The sequence below is a fragment of the Littorina saxatilis genome, linkage group LG13, assembly GCF_037325665.1.
Source record: "Littorina saxatilis isolate snail1 linkage group LG13, US_GU_Lsax_2.0, whole genome shotgun sequence".
In the NCBI taxonomy this organism is placed as follows: Eukaryota; Metazoa; Mollusca; class Gastropoda; order Littorinimorpha; family Littorinidae; genus Littorina; species Littorina saxatilis.
In genome coordinates, this window is record NC_090257.1 from 32,051,982 (window position 1) to 32,074,206 (window position 22,225).

Sequence of the window (22,225 nt, forward strand, 5' to 3'; positions counted from 1 at the left end):
TGTCTGTCTGTCTGTCTGTCTGTCTGTCTGTCTGTCTGTCTGTCTCTCTCTCTCTCTCTCTCTCTCTCTCTCTCTCTCTCACCGCTTCGGCCAACTCATAATCTTCACTCAGCTCTTTTTACCCCAGCAGATGATGTGTATTCTTTGTTGTTTTCTTTATTTCTTCAATGTTAAAATGTATGTAGATCGTTAGCTAAACGTGAGTTCGACTTTTATACCGCAGAATATTTCAATCGTTTTGCTAAAGAAAGTAGTCTCCGAGTCTCATTCTTTCTTTATTTGGTGTTTAACGTCGTTTTCAGTTATATCGCGACGAGTCTCCGAGTCTCAAGTTAACGATAAATATGCAGATGACCTCTATAGATTATTCAATTGTACTCTGAGATCAAAGACAATGACCAATGATAGGTGAGATCGAGACTCGGTTGTGATGGATTATCCATATGGTTGTGATGGATTATCCAGAATAATCACCTCCTACGCTAACAGAGACAAAGAGGCAGGTCATGGGATAATTGTCAATAAAGTCCTACATTCAGGGAACAGAACTTTAAAAAAACCAGAAGATTTGTCGTATTATTTGGAAACACTATGTCCCAAGTGTGTACACGGTTGATACTATAAAACAAACTAGGCAGAGGCGTTTGAGGGCAGATCTTTGTGTGAAAGACCATTTTTCAATCATTTTTGTGCGCATTTAAAAAAGTGCGCTGTGAGAAGCCGAAGTTAAATCTGTATTAAATTGAAGTGTAATTTAAAGCTTTCATTTTTCTCAATGCCTGTTAATTCTCAGTTCAGTCGCACAGAGTACATCTTTATGTTTTAAACTCGTTCTGGCACGTCGCATAACAGCAATACTGAGGTCTCAAATGACTTAACATTATGTGTGTTGTTTACGACATGTGTCAGCACATATTACCGAAAGTGTGAAGGCAATGCGTTGAGCAGGTAATAAACTGTAGCGTTGTTTGTCTAATTACGAAGAGCGTGGAGAGCATAGTTTAGTGTGGTTCGTGCTATATAAGCTGGTATCATTATCATTATTATTATTATTTAGCGCTGAGTTCAATTATTATTTTCAAGGATTGCTTTATCAATCTCTAAGCGCACTGTGATTGTTTCAATAACGATATTGTCAGAAACGCCAATAGATCAGAGCGTTTGACAAGGCACATTTTTCTGCGTTTGCATACATTTTGGACAGGTCGAGTTAGATCTACTTTTGTGTGTGTGCTGGCTTTCGTCACCTATCGATGGTATTGACGGTTTAATCGCCGACCTTGCATTTTACGATTTGATTACCCTCTGCACCGTTTTATAGTGTAGCAACTAATAATGATAATATTAGTAATAATAAAACATTCTTCTATAGCGCTGTTCACCGCCAGATAACAGTCTCATGGCGGTTTACAAATCCAGCATACAATACAAGTATGAGTACTAACAGTATGAGTTACAGTTATGCAACAAGAAAGCAAGGCAAGGCAATGGGCGGAGGAATACGCTTTCTGGAACTGTTAGAGCACTCCAAGATTACAATAACAGTTGTAAGCGCATTGCCATTAGCCTATCAACTGTTTTACATTAGTCATTTGACAGCAGTTCTTACTGACAATTATTATCATACTTATTATTACCCGGTAAAACGGCTCAAAACACTTTCGTTTATGCCTTCCGAGAGGAGTGACACCATAATGCCATAGCGTCCATGTCAAACGCGATATGTGAACCAAAGTCAATGATTTTGATGCACAATTGATCGTTCTTTCTAATGACAAGCAGAACATGTTTCGTCTTAAGCAGTTCTGATTTTGTGTCGATTTTAACGCGGGAAACTTTATTTTGCAAATTTGATTTTGGGGGGTGTCTGTGCTGTTGGTTCCACTGTGTAGGCACTACCTAATGTAAACTCAGTCTGGTAGTGTGTTTTTTTTAAAATAGGATAGGGGAATTAATGGTATACAACAAACGGCCTCGTAACAACGATCTGTCCTCAAACGCATCTGCCGAGTTTTTTCTTGGATAGATAGAGAACGTATCGTTGATGTATCTTTCTTCCAGTAAAGATATGAACTTAAAGTTTTGCTAGCAACATGTTTCCCTTGCGTCCAAGCTACACTCCACATTTAAGCTCACTCAATATGGCCATAAACACAAGAGATATAAGTGCAAACACATCGACAGACAAGCTGAGTGACCTCCCCACACACACACAATGTTCTCTCTCTCTCTCTCTCTCTCTCTCTCTCTCTCTCTCTCTCTCTCTCTCTCTCTCTCTCTCTCTCTCTCTCTCTCTCTCTCTCTTTCAAAGATGATTGAGAAAATCAAAAGAGATAATAAACCCTTCACAGTGGGAAGCGGTCATAGAGGTCTAAAGTGAGGTTACTTAGTGCACGCAGAGAACATTCCACTCCTGCAAAGAACCATTGTGTTATTACGTTGGCCTGACACCTGGTTTGACACTGCTATGTGTCGTCATTGGTCAGTGAGGTAGAGAGATGGTGAGATTTGTAACCCCATGTTCTTTAAACAAGAAATCCAAACATATAGACTGCTAACGTTCGAAAATACAGAATCAAAAAACAAAAATGGCATGTTATTGGAACGTGTAATTATTGACAAAATACAATATTAGTTATTGTCACGTTTCAATATTGTGACAAACGGATTTGCACATAATGTATATTGGAGTTATGTGACGCAGGTGTACACAATTTCATGGGCCACGAACTTTGAGTAGGCACCGCACGTTGAAATATTGTCCGCGCAGTGCAGTATTGTCACGTGTGAGATATGACCAATCAGAGAAGAGTATTAACTGAGGTCACGTTTGTAGAGACGATAGACAGCAGAGCTTTCCAGACCGTTGAAAAGACAAGACGGGTCTCCTGTTGGGTAAAGTTTCTCACCGGGCGCTAGAGGTCGTTGGACTCGTGCCGCGGTATTGAATCGTTGGATTCAACTGCTGTGTTTACAGGTATTTATTGAATTGATATTTTGCTCGGAGATATTATTTTGCTCGGAAATATTGACTTGAGAAATGACCGGGAGAGTCATGTGCGAATTGGCTGAAAAGCGTGCGCTGATGTCAGCCATTGTTGAAAAGGGAATGTTTACATGTTTTTCGGAAATGAAGTCGCTTATGAGTAAGCGGGTGTATATACTGTAACCGCATAAGTTAGTTGACGGTAGTGATAAAGAATGTCAGAAAAGTTTATTCAAGTATGGAGACTTATGGTAGTTTAAACTTGTGTATTTTAGCATCCCGGGCCGAGGGGGTCGCGGAAGTGGGGAGACGAGACGGGAGGTTCCGCCCTTACGTCCCGAGCCGTGAGCTGTGGGAGCGCAGGAGGGAGTCAGCGTGAAGCGCTGTAGAACGGGGACCCCGTCCCATTCCACCACGCGAAGACAGTTTGCGTGGGTGGGGTGGACCAGTACGTGCCACTGAATGGTGTGAGTACGACTGGCAAGAAGTAACCAGCGAGATAGCTGTGCGGAGATACGTTCCCCAAGTAAACAAACACGAGACGTAGAGCGTTCGTGGTTTGTTGATCTGTGTGTAACAGAAATGAATATTGACAGAAGTATTGCTTGAGACAATGACTTCGTGTGTAGTGAGACAGACAGGCTCTCACGGAACAAAGCTTGAAGTGTTCTACGTGTGTGCACGTGAATTATAGACTGCATGAGAAAGTAACATGTGTGTATTTCTGTGCAGCTAGTTTTCTGTATGTTAACAGAAATAGAACTTCCGTGTTGAGTGAGAGAGATTTGTAGAATGAATGGGAAATAATATGTTTACGTTGTGTTGATTGTTTCAATAGAGGTACATGGGCAAAGGGCTGTAACCGTGTTGTCTTTGTGCCTGGTTGGAGTGTTGTGTGTGTGTGTGTGAAGGCTAGGTAGTAAACAGAGAGAAGCACGCACAATTTCTGATAGGAGTAAATATACATACATACAGACATACACACGTAAATTCCAGCCGTAACATTTGGTGACCCCGATTACTCTGTGTTAGTTAAAATTTGTAATAGTTTCCCTGCTTTACTACATTTAATTTTGTCCCCTGTGTTGGGTTTTTAGAATTTTTGGCAGTAGGTCACGCAGACAGAGATTTTTCAGATTGAGTAGTTGTGTCGTTCATGTCCTGTTTTGTACTGTTACCGTCTCCAGTTTTACGGTAGTGCTTACTGTATAGTTCTAAGCACTGAGGGATTAGCTTCAGTTCGACAGCTACTTGACTAAATATTGTATTTTCGCCTTACGCGACTTGTTTTTCTTCCTGTGGGGTCTTTCATTTCTCTTTCCTTGCTCTTTTCTGTGTTTTCATTTTGTAAAATATTTAGAACATTTTTTCTTTCTACTTTGGAATAGGGATCTATCTGTTGTTTATTGCCCTTTGCCTTTGTTAGGTTGATTAACTTTGATTAATTTTGTTCTTTTTGACTTTGAAATTTTATGATTTGATTTTGAATTTTTTTTGTTAGTGTGAGTGATTAGGTTTATTGATTCTGTTTGTTGGTTTTGTAAGTTTGTTGTAAATAATTAAGGTAATTAGTTGTGATATTTTGATATAGACTTTGATTAGTTTAAGTTTTAGTTTATTTTTGATTGGTTATTTGCTATGGTAGTAGATTGGGTACTTTGAATTTTTTTGTGGTTTAATTTAGTCTGCTGTTTGGTGATTGTGTCACTTTAATATTTTTTTTTGGAATTTGTTTTATTTGCCTCCAACTACATTTTTGTTGTCTTGTTGATCTAAATTAAGTTAATTTTATTAGTAATTGTATAATATTGTTATTTTAAGCTATTATTTAAAACTTTGAATTTTTTTTGCTAGTTTAATATGGATTGTTTCACTTCATAAATTTGTTGTTGGAACTTCGTTTTTATTTTGCTTCCAACTGCGTTTCCTTTAGTTGGACTTTACTTATTTTGGGTTTGATTTTCTGATTTCGTATTTAGATTGTTGATTAGTTTTAAGTATTTACTTGTGTTTGTATCTTTGAACTTTGAATTTTTCCTACTATTTGTGGTTTGGGGTTGTTTTGTTTGTGCTTGTATATATGTTTTGAAATAAGATTCGTTTTGACTTCATTAACTGAGTATCTGACTTTAATTAAAAGTGTTGGATTTTTTGCGTGAAGATTTACGCCAAAACGTGTTTGGATATAGTCTTGTATTGACTATTGTATCTGGTCAAAGATTTTTGGTGGTACAGATTTCAAGTAGATTGCTTGAACTTGCATTATTATTTGAAACTTTTTCAAAACTTTTCTCTAAACTTGGACATATTTTGGTGTGATTTTGAAAGTTCAAAACTTACACAATGGAGAGCGAAGATGATTATGATGCGTTGTTTGAAAAGTTTGTAAAACAGGCAGAGACTTTGGGTCTTGCTGCAGAGAAACGTGAGAAATACGTGAAAGAGAGTTTTGATCGTTTGGAGAGAAAACGAGAAAAAGAAGAGAGACAAAAAGCATTGGAAATTGAGGAAAGACGAAGAGATAAAGAAATGGAACACCAGTTAAAGCAAAGAGAACTTGAGATTAGGCAGGCTGAAATTGGTGCTGGTTCGCGTACACCGCAAAATGATCGGGATTCTCACACCAGGCTCCCTGCATTCAGGGAACAGCAAGATGATATAGACTCGTACTTGTTCAGGTTTGAAACTCATGCAAAATCTCTGGGATGGGAAGAGACAAGATGGATCACGTACTTGTCTGCTCTCTTAGACGGTAATGCATTAAACCTATACCATAGCCTTGCTGCTGCTGGTGAACTAACATACCAATCTTTGAAAAAGAACTTGCTGAAGACATTTCAGTGCACATCTGAAAATGTTAGACAAAAACTCAGATATAGTAAACCAAGAGAAAATGAACCGTTCCAAACTTTTGGGATTGAGTTACGACGATTGTTTGATCGTTGGGTTGCGCTATCTGAGATAACCACAGATGTTGATAGCTTAACAAACTTGATTCTGACAGAACAATTCCTTGAAAGTGTATCAGCCGACGTAGCAACTTTCATTCGAGAGAGAGGTCTTGTTAAACTTGATGATATGGTCACAGCTGCCGAGAATTACCGTTTATCACGGAAGTCAGGGTCTACTATTTTCTCTGCTGGTTCCTGTGTTCGGGAAGAGTATGTTGGCGCTGCTTTCGCACATGGTGATAATCACGGAGGTGATCAGGAGTTACCGCGAGTTGGTTCTGGTTTTGCTAAGCATAGTGATAACCGGAGTTATGGGACTTCTGACGCTCAAACATATCCACATGAGGGTGCATATAAATCACGTAGAAGTAGACGCAGACGTGCACATGGTAAGAGAGTTCGTTCACCCCGAGAGGACGACACTTGTTTTCTGTGTTTTGAAAAAGGTCATTGGCGTCAAGAGTGTCCAATACGGATAAATCCTGTAAATCCTTGCTGGGCTTGTGGTTTGGGCGGCCATAAGTTGAAATCGTGTCCGACGGCTAAATTTCTAGAAGAGAGGGAGTCAGGAAATGCAGTTGTTCGGGAGGTCGTTCCTCCAGTCGTTCCTCCAGTTAAGAAAGTTGTGCAAAGTTTGAAGTTGGAACATGGTAGTGTCAACGAGAGTGAATGTACAGTCCTTCGAGACACGGGTTCAACGATGTCTGGAGTGCGTAGAGGATTGGTGTCAAAGGACCAGTTTGTCAGTGGTAACGTCACTTGTAAGACATTTGGTGGGGAGGTCATTACTTATCCTCAGGCGAAAGTTATGGTAGAGACACCTTACATTTCGGGAGAAATGGTTTGTTGCGTCCTGAATGATCCTGTGGCTGATTTGATCATAGGCAACATTCCGGGGATTTCAGGGAGTGCAGACTGTTTTCCTGATGTTGAGGGGGTTACGGCTATGGCTAATCGTGCGCAGGCAAAGAGAAGAAACCCTCCTGATAGACCTTTGGTTCTGACTCCAGATCAGAAGGTTGCGTGTTCGAATGAGAACTTGGCAAAACAACTCAGTCAGTTACAGGCAGAAGTGAACAGATTAAAGTCTAAGTCAAGAGAGACTACTGCTGCTGTAGGCCATGGTGGCACTCGCAGAAAGAGGTCAAGGAAATGGTTTGACTACTTGTCGGGTTTTGCATCAGGAACATGAGTAATCGTACTATGTTGGAAGAGTCGTGGACTCAGGATAAGAATACTGATGCTGTTAAAGAAAGACTTTTCATGTTTGGGCTAGAAAGCAACATGACTGGAAATTGTGAGTTAAAAGAAAAACTCAGTGGAATCTTCCTAGAGAAGGAAGAAGTACTTTATCAGACATAAAGTAGTGTTGTTACACATATGGGATCAGTAGATCAGAAAGTTTGTTTCTTATGTCAGCTACGACAGTTCGTTCCGTAGTGAAATGCGATATTGAAATTGTATGCCAGTGAAGTAGTTACCCTCTTTTACCTGTTATCCTAAAGAAAAAATAACCTCGGTCGGTCATTTTTTTTCCGGGAGGAGGGGGTAATGTGACAAACGGATTTGCACATAATGTATATTGGAGTTATGTGACGCAGGTGTACAACATTTCATGGGCCACGAACTTTGAGTAGGCACCGCACGGTGAAATATTGTCCGCGCAGTGCAGTGCTGTCACGTGTGAGATGTGACCAATCAGAGAAGAGTATTAACTGAGGTCACGTTTGTAGAGACGATAGACAGCAGAGCTTTCCAGACCGTTGAAAAGACAAGACGGGTCTCCTGTTGGGTAAAGTTTCTCACCGGGCGCTAGAGGTCGTTGGACTCGTGCCGCGGTATTGAATCGTTGGATTCAACTGCTGTGTTTACAGGTATTTATTGAATTGATATTTTGCTCGGAGATATTATTTTGCTCGGAAATATTGACTTGAGAAATGACCGGGAGAGTCATGTGCGAATTGGCTGAAAAGCGTGCGCTGATGTCAGCCATTGTTGAAAAGGGAATGTTTACATGTTTTTCGGAAATGAAGTCGCTTATGAGTAAGCGGGTGTATATACTGTAACCGCATAAGTTAGTTGACGGTAGTGATAAAGAATGTCAGAAAAGTTTATTCAAGTATGGAGACTCATGGTAGTTTAAACTTGTGTATTTTAGCATCCCGGGCCGAGGGGGTCGCGGAAGTGGGGATACGAGACGGGAGGTTCTGCCCTTACGTCCCGAACCGTGAGCTGTGGGAGCGCAGGAGGGAGTCAGCGTGAAGCGCTGTAGAACGGGGACCCCGTCCCATTCCACCACGCGAAGACAGTTTGCGTGGGTGGGGTGGACCAGTACGTGCCACTGAATGGTGTGAGTACGACTGGCAAGAAGTAACCAGCGAGATAGCTGTGCGGAGATACGTTCCCCAAGTAAACAAACACGAGACGTAGAGCGTTCGTGGTTTGTTGATCTGTGTGTAACAGAAATGAATATTGACAGAAGTATTGCTTGAGACAATGACTTCGTGTGTAGTGAGACAGACAGGCTCTCACGGAACAAAGCTTGAAGTGTTCTACGTGTGTGCACTGTGACGTGAATTATAGACTGCATGAGAAAGTAACATGTGTGTATTTCTGTGCAGCTAGATTTCTGTATATTGGCAGAAATAGATCTTTCATGTTGAGTGAGAGTGATTTGTAGAATGAATGGGAAATAATATGTTTATGTTGTGTTGATTATTTCAATAGAGGTACATGGGCAAAGGGCTGTAACCGTGTTGTCTTTGTGCCTGGTTGGAGTGTTGTGTGTGTGTGTGTGAAGGCTAGATAGTAAACAGAGAGAAGCACGCACAATTTCTGATAGGAGTAAATATACATACATACAGACATACACACGTAAATTCCAGCCGTAACAAATATATCACTTAAGGTGATTATGAAACGGTTAGTTACTACTAACTAACTAACCACACCACGATCCACTCTCGCAGTCATACAATTTAATAGAGACAACAAAAGTATAAGTTTCAGACGCCTGTTTATGTAAAAACTCGCCACCTCCCTCGAGACTTCACTCAAAATATGTTCTTTTACGTTCACAAAACGTAAAAAACCAATGGTCACTGACAAAATGCCAGTTAGAATAGAAAATTATAGTAACACGCTGATCCCGTGTAAAGATAAGAAAATACGACTGTTCTGCTCCAAAAGTGCTAGTTCATGCAGGTGTCACACACCCCACGTCGTCACTACTCGAGTATAATCACAGATAGCAAAAATAACAACGGTGGTCAACGGGGTGCAAAGACATGGTGCACTTAGCTTTCTTTGGCCACTGGGTGGACGGCCTGTAATTAGTCTTTTTAGCCTCCACAACTGCTCCGTCGAATGAAGTGCTGGTTAGCGTGGTGACGAAGCAGGGAACTGTGGAGGCATCAGGCGCCGCACCCAGTCGCTGGTTAGCTGGTTAGCCGGTTCGCTGGTTAGCCGGTTCGCTGGTTAGCCGGTGTGCTGGTTAGCGTGGTCCCCCAGAAGGCAGCCGAATAGAAGTTAGGAAAAGGCTGCAAACAGAAAGCATCGGTGCACTAAACATGTCAGCTACCCCTCACCCTCCACCTTTAAACATGTCATCTTTACATATCTCATCGAGCACGTGGGCCTGCACAAACGGACTTTCCACAACAACAAAACAGCCATTTTTCGTCCTTCTCTCCCTACCTGCAAAAACCATATACAGGTTAGTATTTTAGCGTCACAGAGAGCAAATTATGCGCTAACCTGGAAAGAACAACAGAGAGTATTTCATTCCACAAACACAGACTCGTCAACAGCGTTAAATAATGATTTATTACCTCAAACAGCCTATGAATGTAGCACTCTCATGGAAGCAAAACCCGCTTCCTCCCTGGAATGGCCTCTGTTCGTCAACAGTGACAACAACATCCAGAAACCCCTTGTCGAATACTTATGCGAAGACCATCGCACGACGAAGGAAAGATTTGACGACTCGTCCTCAGCAAAACATGTGGCAGTGAGAAGGTGATAACTCGCTGAAGTTCCCCTAGAGTGCCGAATATTCTATTCGGTGAAATCCATCATACTCTAGAAACCGTCGTATTCGATCCTTCTTCTTCTGCCGCTGAGTGTCAAGTGCGCCGTCCTTGTGTCTCTCATAGACCACCTAGCCAATAACACGTGACTGACCTTGTCACATATCAAGTTCAGCTATCCACAATTCTGCCTCGCAAAGCAGAATTAACCCCGAAAAATCCGTGCGTCACGAAATCCGTGCTCTGCGCTGTCAGCAAAACTCTGCCGTATAGCCCCGACTCACGCACAGGCGCTTTCAGTCGCAATTGACCAAGAGAAGGCACCCCACTGAGTGACACTTTCTTGGTCTGTGTCACTAGATCGTGACAGTTATCGTTAGATTTGACTGCGATATCCAGATTTATCGGTGCCAATGTCGAGAAAGCTGAAATCATATCAGATCGAGGCGTTTGCACTGATAAATCTGGATATCACAGTCAAATCTAACGATAACGAATTTATCGCATTCCATTTCGGAAGAAGAACCCATTAACCCCAGTCTAAGAAATCGGTCAGTCAAGAGCAAGGGAGGCTACTGCCATGTTGGAAATGTTGGATTGCCTGCTTTCGCAACCTTGCTGCTACAACTTTCATTTTTCAAATACTCTTTCGTTTTCTAAGACGTAAATAAGGCATATAAAAAACAAAGAAAAGAAAAATATTGCGCAAACAGATCACACACAAAAGAATCAGTGGAGGAACACGGAACAGCCTTCGCGGTTACTTGCAGACTTTTAGACTTCAAAAGCTTTAATTTGGCAATTCTAAACGGTGGCAGGAACTGAAGTGCCCCGGACTGTATCAGTGAAGTCCTCTGGCTCATTTTCTGTGTAGAAGACAGCTTCCAGTTCTTCGTTGTTATCGACGGACTGCAGTGTTGATAATTTTGTCGAATCGCCAACTGCAGACGACACAATATTCCAAGACAACTTTCAAAGATGGCGTCTTCCGATAGCCTTCGTGACTGTTTTCAAGCTGTTAAGGTTTTTGTGTGGATTTTGCATGGCTATGACAAAGAGGGATGGGACAGTGATTCATGCTGGAGCAAAACGATTAAATCGGCTGCTCATTTCCAGCTTTACGTGAGTGATGAGCGCTGATACCCTGCAAGAGAACTCGCTACTCTCTCCAAAGTTCAGTTTGTTTTCGGCTGTTCCAGTCGCCTCCCTTAGTAAGATTAAAACATACCATTCTACTTCTCTGTTAAAGGTGGGTGGAAAACGTGTATATTTATTCATTACACAGCTTAATCTTGTTGATGCAATTACTTTCTTTTTATAAATCTGCGCTTTAAAATAATGGGAGACTTGTGTTTCCTTCAAGAGAGATTTTTTTCTTCAAAATTACAATTAGAAAACTACTTCCTTCACGATATCAAATTCACTAGGAACTTCCTGCGCGATATCAATTGATATACAGTTCCTAGTTGACCAATGACAACAGGTGTTTTTGTCATGTGATCAGTAAAAATGCGATAATCTTACATATACTAGTACGTGGTCTTTTAAGTAGACCGACAGACAGACACTTATGATAAAAATAATGAACTTATCTCAAAATCGTGGATGAAGCTCGCTTACCCCGCCTGCATCTTACAAGCGGGAGCGAGCTTCATCCACGATATCGAGATAAATGTTTCCATGAAACATGCACTGTAGATATATCAATTGATTAAGAAAATGTCCTTTTGCGAAGTTGCGGTCCGGCAACTCTTCAGTGTAAGAAAAACGATTCAGTATATTATGAAAGTTAATTCATATGTGACAGGGGAGGCTACCGCTCCTTTCGCAGCAGACTCTGCACCCGAGTTGATGGCCTTTAAAGTCAACACCTGTGGATTGTAGAGTTCTGTTTGTGATGGGGTCTGGTGGTTTCCGATTGTCTGTCTGTTCATAGAAACCTTCGGGTTTGCATAACAGTTTTTATAGGGCTAAGAAAATAGCCCTAACCTTTTCAATCCTGTTTGATTGCACTTCGCTTCCCGAGGTGATCGTAGTGTTTCGGCACACGGTTACACATATATAATCTATCTGCAGAACTCACTGAATGAAACTGAATGCATTGCAGCTTTCTTTCACCAAGACTAGAAAGCAGAGAAAGCTCTGGCACACACACACACACACACACACACACACACACACACACACACACACACACACACACACACACACACACACACACACACAAGCACACAAAAACCGCCACCCTCGTCTCTATTTCAGGCTTGTGAAAAAAACCATTTAGGCAAAACTTGACTAGGATAAAACCAAATACACAATTACTTGTAACATTCCTGTCGTTACAGGCGGCACTAGCACTATAGGTGAGTTGATTAGTAATGCCGTTCAGACAAGGTACGTAGCATTCCCAGTAGCCAGATGAGTCGGCCGCCACGCTGAAGGTGTACTGGAAGTTGAAGTGAGTAGAGTTAGAATTACTGCACTTACAGTCAGAAGACGAAGGCGTACAAGTATTTTCTACATCATCCATGGCGCACCTTGTAGAGTATGAAGCACCATTTGGGCTTCTACGAAATTCCACCTCACGATTTATTGATGTGCATTGCGAAGGATACGCCGTCTTCAAGGCAGAACAGTGAATGGTAACTGGATTTCCAATCACCCATTGATCCGCTGGACAGTTTAAGTAGACATCAGTTGCATCACAAACTGCTAAGACTGAAACAGAAAAGATCAAGCATGTCTTTTACGCCTTCGTTCCGATATTCTATTTTGACGAAGACAAAACGACATGGACAAACACATTTGCACACAAATTCGCACACTAATAAAAAAGAAAGATAAGAAAACACTATATTTTCTTCTGTCATGATATAATAATTATTGAATTTTAAAGCCTACTGACCAGCAACAACAACGTCGGATTCTGTTAATATACATTTGTAGGAAATTTGCTTTATAAACAAAAAGATCTCCTCGTGATTACACTTGTGCGCAGGTGTTTTGTCTCTCCCGTACGTAAATCTTCACTGAAACTAAAGAAATATCTCTATCGACTCTTTCCCCGTGTTAGGTTACAGCCACTAAATGACACCGACTTACTCTATACAGATAGGGAAACCAATACAATGATGTGTTGGTAAGCTAAACTTATAATCAGTTTCTCAACATATTTCCTGACGCATCCGTGAACCAAACAATGAGGCAATGCCGATCAGAGTTCACAAAACCACATATATAAAATAAATGAATTGATCTGCAAAACGTACAGTTACTCCAATCGCACTTAATCTCGTGTCCTAAGCGAGACTGACGCAGACAACGCAGTTTGAACACTGTTTCACTTTGAAAGGAATTGAATACTGCTACACCCACAGCAGGAGGAAGAAATTTAAGTAGAACTGCAATGCCAAGGCACTGCATACCCCCAGTGAAGGACACATCTCTGTCTCTCTCTCCCTCACTCTCTCTCTCTCTCTCTCTCTCTCTCTCTCTCTCTCTCTCTCTCTCTCTCTGTCTCTCTCTGTCTCTCTCTGTGTCTCTCTGTCTCCCTCACTCTCTCTCTCTCTCTCTCTCTCTCTCTCTCTCTCTCTCTCTCTCTCTCTCTCTTTCTTTCTCTCTTTCAAACACACACACACACACACACACACACACAAGACTCAAGACTCAAAAGTTTACTGTCCTTATAAAAACAAGGACAATTGCGGTGCAGTGTCGGGCGATCGCAGACATAAAATACATAACATTAATTAAGAATTAAGGATTGCACTTAAATTTAATAACACTAAGCCGTATCACATTTACTAAGAAATTATGGTTGAACTGAAACACATCTAAAAATCCTGAGCAGTCTCTCACGGCACACACACTGTCACACACACACACACACACACACACACACACACACACACACACACACACACACACGCAGACATACACACACACACACACACACACACACACACACACACACACACACACACCCGCGTGCGCTTACAAACACACACACGTTTACATCCTCTTTTCTGCATTTTTTCTCTCAAAACAGACAAACACACCCAAACACGCATACTCATGATAACTACGTACACACAAACACACACACACACCCCCTTTTCAGACAGGCTCGGAGAGAGAGAGAGAGAGAGAGAGAGAGAGAGAGAGAGAGAGAGAGAGAGAGAGAGAGAGAGAGAGAGACACACACACACACACACACGCACACACACATACAAACACACACACACACACACATACTTTAGACACAAATATACAAAGAGAAAGTAATTGTGACAACACGAGAGATAGCACGCGCACACACACACTCACACCCACGCACATACACGCACACATACACACACACACTCACACATACACACTTTCTCTCTCTCTCTCTCTCTGTTACTAACACACACAACATTCATGCACACACACACACACACACACACGCGCGCGCGCGCGTGTGCACACACACACATATATATATACACCCAAACACTCTCTCTTCTCTCTCTCGTACACACACACCCCTCATGCAAACACACACACTCTCTCTCTCTCTCTCTCTCTCTCTCTCTCTCTCTCTCTCTCTCTCTCTCTCTTAAACACATACCGTGACACACACACAAACACACACACACACACACACACACACACTAATACATGTGCACACAATACTTGCAAACACACACACACGCGGGAGAGAAAGGCACCAGAGAGGGGATGACGTCACGATGAATTGACGTAAAACAATCGTGACGTCGTCTACTTGCGCGAGCATAATCGCTGTAGTCTTGAAAACCCTACCCCAACAGATCCAAAAATCACCCACTCACTCACAGGCACTCGTCACGAGGTGGGCGTGGCCTATGGCTGTCACTTGTGATGGACGGGGGGTCTTTTCTTATGGTTTATACAATAGTAGTAGTCCTGAGAGCGCACAGGCCCCGCCCACTTTAATCCCGACCCGATCGTGACGAGTGCCTGTGCACTCACTCCAGTATTCACGACTTTCCGACCTTGACATTGTAGCTAGGGTCATGTGGCATGAGAAACTGGGGATAGGAATCGTAATCCGTTTGTAAGTTTGAAACGGCCCTGACGCTGTTTGTACGTCAATCCATAGATATCCCTACACATCTATGGTCAATCCGAAGAGAAGCTATCGTACTAGGCCCTAGGTGACATTTCGTCAAGTTCCACTCCCAGTTTGCCAACTCTATGGCCCTCCCCCCGCCAAACTGCTGCACCCGGTGGCAGGGAAAGCAGTTCGACTTAAGGTGACTGCAGGGCAAGTTCAATTTTGCAAGCTAAAAATAAATGTTCTACTACCTTGTCAGTCTAGATCTGGAACTCATGAAACAGCACTATTCAAATCCCCATAAAGTGAGCTGGTGTTTTTCTAGATCTAAGCATCGACCGAATTCAATAGAAATGTTCCTTGCATGGCATAATTATTTACTTAAATCTGTTATTAAGTTTGTTGAAAATCAAAGTATTCGTTTTTTGTTTGTTCGCGTGTCTGGTTTTTGCTTAGTCGATTAGCTTACACGATGTGTGGCTTTTTATTTTGTAAGGGTGGTTTAGCATACATGTATAAAATGAGACCTAGACCACATACGCCATGAAAGTAAGTTCCCCGTTCAATACCAAGATTGCCAGTATTGATATTCAGACAACTTTTGGATAAATGTGTGGGGCTGTGGTGTTGCAGTGGTAGATTGTTTGCACGGGTATGTAGGTAGGTACGTGTACATCCGTGTGCTTTTGTGCAGGCATTTGTGAAGCAGGAACATGCAACATTTTTGACAAACATCAGGGTTGTGTGTGTGTGTGTGTGTGTGATAAAACCAACTAAGCTTACATCCAGCACAAAAAGCTTCAGCTCTACTTCACCAGTCAAAGTAAGACAAACGCATTGTTTTATTCAGCTTTTGACACATTACATATATTCACTCGATCAGAATCGAACCCTCTTCGTTAATATTTTATTTCAGAAAAAAATAACATTGATTCTATACAACAAATGGTATTGCTATATGCTATGAACGATGAAGACTAGCAACCGAGACAGATGAGGCATCAAGTTTCTTAGCATTTTAGCCTCTTATGTTGTAACTGAGAGGAACCGATGTATTCAAGTTCAGAACGAAGCAGTTTCTGCCTCGGAGCCTGTATCTCATGCTATGGAGCCACTTGAAGAGAAATGTCTGGCGTAGTTTGACCCAACAGACAGAGAAGTCAAGGGGGGTAATCTATCGACAGCAGTTGTATTGCTGGTTTGTATTTGATCTTACAAACCGTTGTATTGCTGGTTTGTATTTGATCTTACAAACCATTCTTATTAACTTGTATAAATAGTTTATCGCTTCAGTAAACACTCATCTATTTTGAAGATTACGTAATTTTCAACAACAAAAATTTAAAAAAATTCGCAATTCAAATTGTACTAATCCGCAAACAATTTTGCATGAACAAGTGTTATGTTAGGGAGAGAGTACGAGTGCGTAGTTAGACATATTTTGAGTGGAGTAGCAAAAATGCTTTAGCCATGTACTAATTATGTTATTGAACTGCTTAGCGGAGATTTCCAGATCAATCATACGGCGGTGAAAGACTGGTCTCTAGTACGGTCTATACTTACAAAATATAAAAATAAACAAACAAACAAACACAAAAAAGGTTTGTGTTGCACGTAGGATTTAAGTATTTAATTGAATAGAAAAGGCAACATCGGAATAAAAACAAATCTCGTGGTTCTCTTGTCAAGGAGTATACACAGAATATGAAAGAAGATTGTGGAGTAGGCTGCTTTCTATTCTACTGCTCTAAATTAGCAAGAGGCAAGCTTTATTCTGTATTCTGTATTCTTTACAATGCTATTCACACTAGGATGCAAAGCATTCAGTGCTAAAGCTCTCAAATCACAATAGTTACAAGACAAAACACACTTCTTGGGGCTACAAGAAATGTTTATATTTGTAAGCACACAATTGGACACATTTTTGTAAATATTTTTTATTGCCTCCCTTGAATAAAACTTATTAAAAAAATATTCTGAGAAAAAAAGTTATACTTAAAAGCAAAGCTATCAAGAAATAGGTAGACAACCCGTGTAGATACCTTTATTCTTAAGACATTTTATTTTTGGAGGATGTCACTATGCAATTTTACAGATTTAAAAAAAAAAAGCTTTAGATGATCTCCCTTGAACAAACATTTCTTGTTTTTACTATGTGTTAGTTTTAAGGGTATATAGAAGAACAATAAAGAAACAAGAAGGGCAAAGCCCATACGACTCACATGCTTGACCTTGACCTTTACATGACCTTGACCTTCGGAGTCAAGGTCAAATAACTAAACCTAGCAATGACATCATACACTAAGAACTGCTTTACACATTTTTCCTACCAAAAATACATGTGACCCAAGGTCAAGGTCATCCAAGGTCATGCAACACAAAGCTGTTAATTCAAGAAATAGGAAGTACAATGGTGCTTATTGGCCCTTTCTACCATGAGATTCACTACCTTATTTTGGTCACATTTCATAAGGGTCAAAGTGACCTAGACCTTGATCATATGTGACCAAATGTGTCTCATGATGAAAGCATAACATGTGCCCCACATAATTTTAAAGTTTGAAACAGTTATCTTCCATAGTTCAGGGTCAAGGTCACTTCAAAATATGTATACAATCCAACTTTGAAGAGCTCCTGTGACCTTGACGTTGAAGCAAGGTAAACCAAACTGGTATCAAAAGATGGGGCTTACTTTACCCTATATATCATATATAGGTGAGGTATTCAATCTCAAAAACTTCAGAGAAAATGGGAAACATGTGAAAAATAGCTGTTTTTTAGACAACATTTATGGCCCCTGCGACCTTGACCTTGAAGCAAGGTCAAGATGCTATGTATGTTTTTTGGGGCCTTGTCATCATACACCATCTTGCCAAATTTGGTACTGATAGACTGAATAGTGTCCAAGAAATATCCAACGTTAAAGTTTTCCGGACGGACGTCCGGACGGACGGACGGACGTCCGGACGGACGGACGGACGGACGGACGGACGGACGGACGGACGACTCGGGTGAGTACATAGACTCACTTTTGCTTCGCATGTGAGTCAAAAATGCTGCAAATTGACTTGGACGTATTTACAATTTAATTAAACAAAATGTTTCAAATTATCTGATAATGAAATTCTACATTAAAATTAAAGCAGATCTAGGGACTTGTGCACAACATAAAACATAAGGAACTATGATCTGCATCCCTTGTTATGATGATAATGGCTGGCACCTGTCGACCGACTTGCACGCCATAATCATATATGTTTTACTATGCGCCCTGCATGTCAATGGTCTTTCTCTGGGTGGCTCGATTCTGAGGAGATAAAGAAAATGCATTTAGTGCAAGCAGTACATAATGACAACACACATACAATTACTTAAAGCAGCTGCTGGTTTCAGAGTATTTAGTTAAAGGCCCACCCCAACTTGTTTGCCTCAATGTCGCAGATTTGGTCAGACTTTCACAATGAGTAAGATAACAAATTTAACAATGTTTTGATTTAAAAAAAAAATAGTATTCATTTTTGTTGTTTTCGGCCCCATTCACTGGGAATCTTACTCAAGGACAAGGATTTTTCTTATGAATATTTGTATGTGAAGCTTCCAAGCCCAAGCTTCAGAAACGACCAAGAAACCCTCAATAATGGATTTTGTTGTGCCTAGTGATGGCTATCCAACCGAGTGGCGGAGCACTGGTGAATCCTTTCATTCTCCTGATTGCTTGATTCTGAAATGACATTGTGGAGTTGGTAGTTATGTGAGTGTGTAGTGCCTGCTCTTCGTTGTTTAGTCGGGGGGAGGGGGGGGGTATTGAATCATATGATCATAAAGTAAGACTTCACTGTGATGTGTAGAGATTTAGTCAGGTACACAACATTGCTATGCTATCACGAAATTAGATGTTATATCCTCTAGATGGGCTACACAACTACATCAGATTTCATGGTTGGGTTTTCGCAAGTCAGCAACATGTTTTGAAGTTCTCATTGGGTAATCACGGCTGACATCAAACACAGAAAAGGTGGAAAAAACATAAATCAATGAACTCACCTTCCCTGCATTGTGATACTAGCCATATGGGTCTGCCGAAGTAGCTCCTGCACATATTGAATTAAGTATTCATGTTATTGTTAGGATCACACTTTTTTCTGGTACATGTATATCAGACTGGAAAGTTTCTCAAGGCTTGAAGAATTCAAGAGCTTGCCTATCCCCAATAAAAAAAAACCATTTAGTATGCAAGTATTTTCAGGGTCTCAAGGTTTTAATATGAAGTCTGTTCCTCTGGGGTCATGGAGAAACAAATTACAAATGAGAACATACTGTTACACAACAAATTCCGACCAATTTAGGACACACCATAACATAACTCACAAACAAACAACAGCAATACAATAATTAGTCTGCAAATACCTAAACGTCGTTCACACTAGGTATACAAAAATAAAAAAGCACATTCAGGCAGGTTTGACAAGTAGACCATTCCAGCTGCTGTTCCAGACCAAAGGCCATGTTTCCCCTTACTCTGTGATTGTAATCATAATTATTGTTTATGAATGACTTCAGTTTTTCTAAGTAAATCTCTCGTTGTAATTACTGGTAAATGCATTATCCCAATTAAGATATCCTCACATCTAACCTGCGTAAACTTCATTTCAAGGGTTTTAATTTTTTTTTAGCTGGCCAAGAAATTATAAGCATTCCTCAATTATGTTCCTGTCAGACTCAATGAGCTGATCTTATAACAAAAATTAAAAAAAGGTAGCATCTTATGATATTCTCACGTGAATTATAGCTAATCAGAAAACTAGTATTTAATTTTTTTTTAAACTCAAACTGAAAATACAGGCATGCAACATTATCCTTGCTGTTTTGTGATAACCCTTCAACTATTCTATTTCATTTCCATCTTAACAGGCGTAGCACCTCTCTGGAAGCCAAAAGAACACTTTGAATCCACCCCCCCCCCCCCCCCCCAGTACTGAGTAAACATTGCTGTGCATATTTAAAAAAAAAAACAATGCCTGAGTCTCCAGTCACCTGTTTATGTTGTTGTCCTTGTACTTCATTTGTAGCTTAGCTGTTCAAGAAACTGTTTCTCTGATCACATGATCAAAATTCAAATACTTAATAAACCAATTTTGATTCTATTTCTTCAATAATAAGTTGAACGTCTGCATATGTAATTGCCACAATTTACAGAGTTTCTGAATAAATGCTGCAATAAAAACCAACAGAGTGAACAGTTTGTAAATATACTAACATACCTATATTTACCTTTAATATGACAGGTGTGGTAGAGTGGCTGCTAAAACGTCCGTTACACCTGTCTGCATATATTAGGTGACAGCCCTGATGGAGACTGAAAAAAGGTCCTTTGTCAGTACCCTGTGTATGAGTGTGGTCGGGTATGTTCTGGAACAATTAGAGCACTCCCTATGACCATATGTTGCACGGAGGGTAGGGGGGGGCTTTTAGAGGTGTAGTTGTTGGACTGTAGTGTAGAGGCTGATTGGCAGTGCTATGGGGTGAGGGTGGAGCCGGGGCGGAGAATATATCGTATGTAATTGAATACTAATAGTAATAAGCATGATCAGTTAGACTAGAGTTAAAAACTATGTTGATCGCCAGAGACATTAGTACATAATGTGAAATCACAAGCATGTCACTGTACCTTTCGTTTTGCCATTGAGATTGGTAGAAGGCATTGAGTGGTGAACACAAGTTGCATTGATCACTGCATCACCATGTGGTCAATCCCCTTTGATCTGCAGATTGCACCAGCACAAACCAACACTGTGTTATGATCGTAAACAGCCCACATGGCCAATAAATCTAAGAACACAAACACTAGATAGATCTAATCGGAGAGCCTGCAAACCGAGTCATGCTTTTTAAATTCAATGAAAATCTGTCTGTCAATGAAGCAGATAGATCTATCCTTGCGATTGTTTTTGCAAGCAGATAAATGTTAGAACGTCACTTATTCCGTTTTCATTCAACAAATTGATATTTTGCAAGATGCATTTCGTGCCAATGAGCTGAATAAACAATCAAAATCAAGCAAGTGGTACATTCTTGAAGACAAAATTCAGTCACGCAAACAAACTGAAGGGAAAAAATCTAGCTTACTGCTGTACTGATTTCGCCAAATAAATGCATTTGCATGCCGAAGTTATTCCTGCTTTGATTCCAATCATTCTAATTGATCTGAATGCAAAACATATACGTAAACGAGCTGATCAAAATGAGTAACATTGCACCTGCCTTTAGACTGTACTGCGAAAGCGAAGGTCGTCTGCGACTGGAGATTTTGAAGTCGAACAGCGTCGTTTCTTCACTCTCAGCGGTTGTCTTCATCGAAAAAGTGAAAAGCCTGACTTGCAATCTAGCGAAAGACACATTCTGTCTTTCCGTTCGGGCGTTGTTTTTGTGTACAATCTCTGAAAATGTTATTTCGAAAAAGGCGGCCGTCATTGTTTTTGGGTTTCTAGTGGTGTTTTAAACCGGTTTCAGACCGGAACACACTGAGGAGATGAGAACAAAATGGCAGCCCCCATGAAACACGAAAGGTCAAGCAAAAAAGTCGTGATATTCACTACAGTCAACTCACCTGCACTGGCCGTGACGAAAACAAGGACAGCACATATCACTGCTTCTTTCTCCATCGATCCAGTTTCGCTCACGCGTCCACTTCAGTATGATATTTGGTCTTTCGTCTGGCAAGCTGGGTTGCACATGTTCCTTGTTTAGTGTGGTAATAAACAGGACACCAAACAAAATATAGGCCTACCGGCAGGCTGCACAGACAAACGATCACAGATATGGATTGCTTGACGTCAGTCGCACATCCAAAACGCGATGACGTCATTTTAACCTTTGCCGGATGCCGCTTTTGACTACACACTCCCGACGATGCGGGTTTGTCTGAACCCATACATTTGAAAGAGGGTTTTTACCGTTTATTCCTCTAACGACGATGCGGGTTTGTCTGAACCCATACATTTGAAAGAGGGTTTTTACTGTTTATTTCTCTAACGACGGGGTGGGTTCAGGGAAACCCACAGCGCTACTTCAGTGGTTGCATCGAGTTTCTCCCTTCACCCACCTCTTGCAGGGGAGGGAGAGGGGGAGGGAGAGAATAATGTACGAAAGTACGAAATGTTACATGCACTGCAAGATCTCCCTG

General features: G+C 40.9%; 1 protein-coding gene across 1 annotated transcript in view; it reads right to left on the reverse strand.

Annotated features, from left to right (window-relative positions):
• Positions 1–21,847, reverse strand: part of LOC138945531 (protein crumbs-like) — a 67,134-nt gene extending 45,287 nt beyond the window's left edge. The window contains exons 1-2 of the mRNA XM_070316970.1: positions 21,650–21,847; positions 12,288–12,683 (exon numbers count right to left, since the gene is read on the reverse strand). Coding sequence (XP_070173071.1) covers positions 12,288–12,683; positions 21,650–21,704 — 451 coding nt within the window. The 5' untranslated portion in view covers positions 21,705–21,847. The remainder of the gene's footprint in view (positions 1–12,287; positions 12,684–21,649) is intronic.
• Positions 21,848–22,225: the final 378 nt, after the last annotated feature.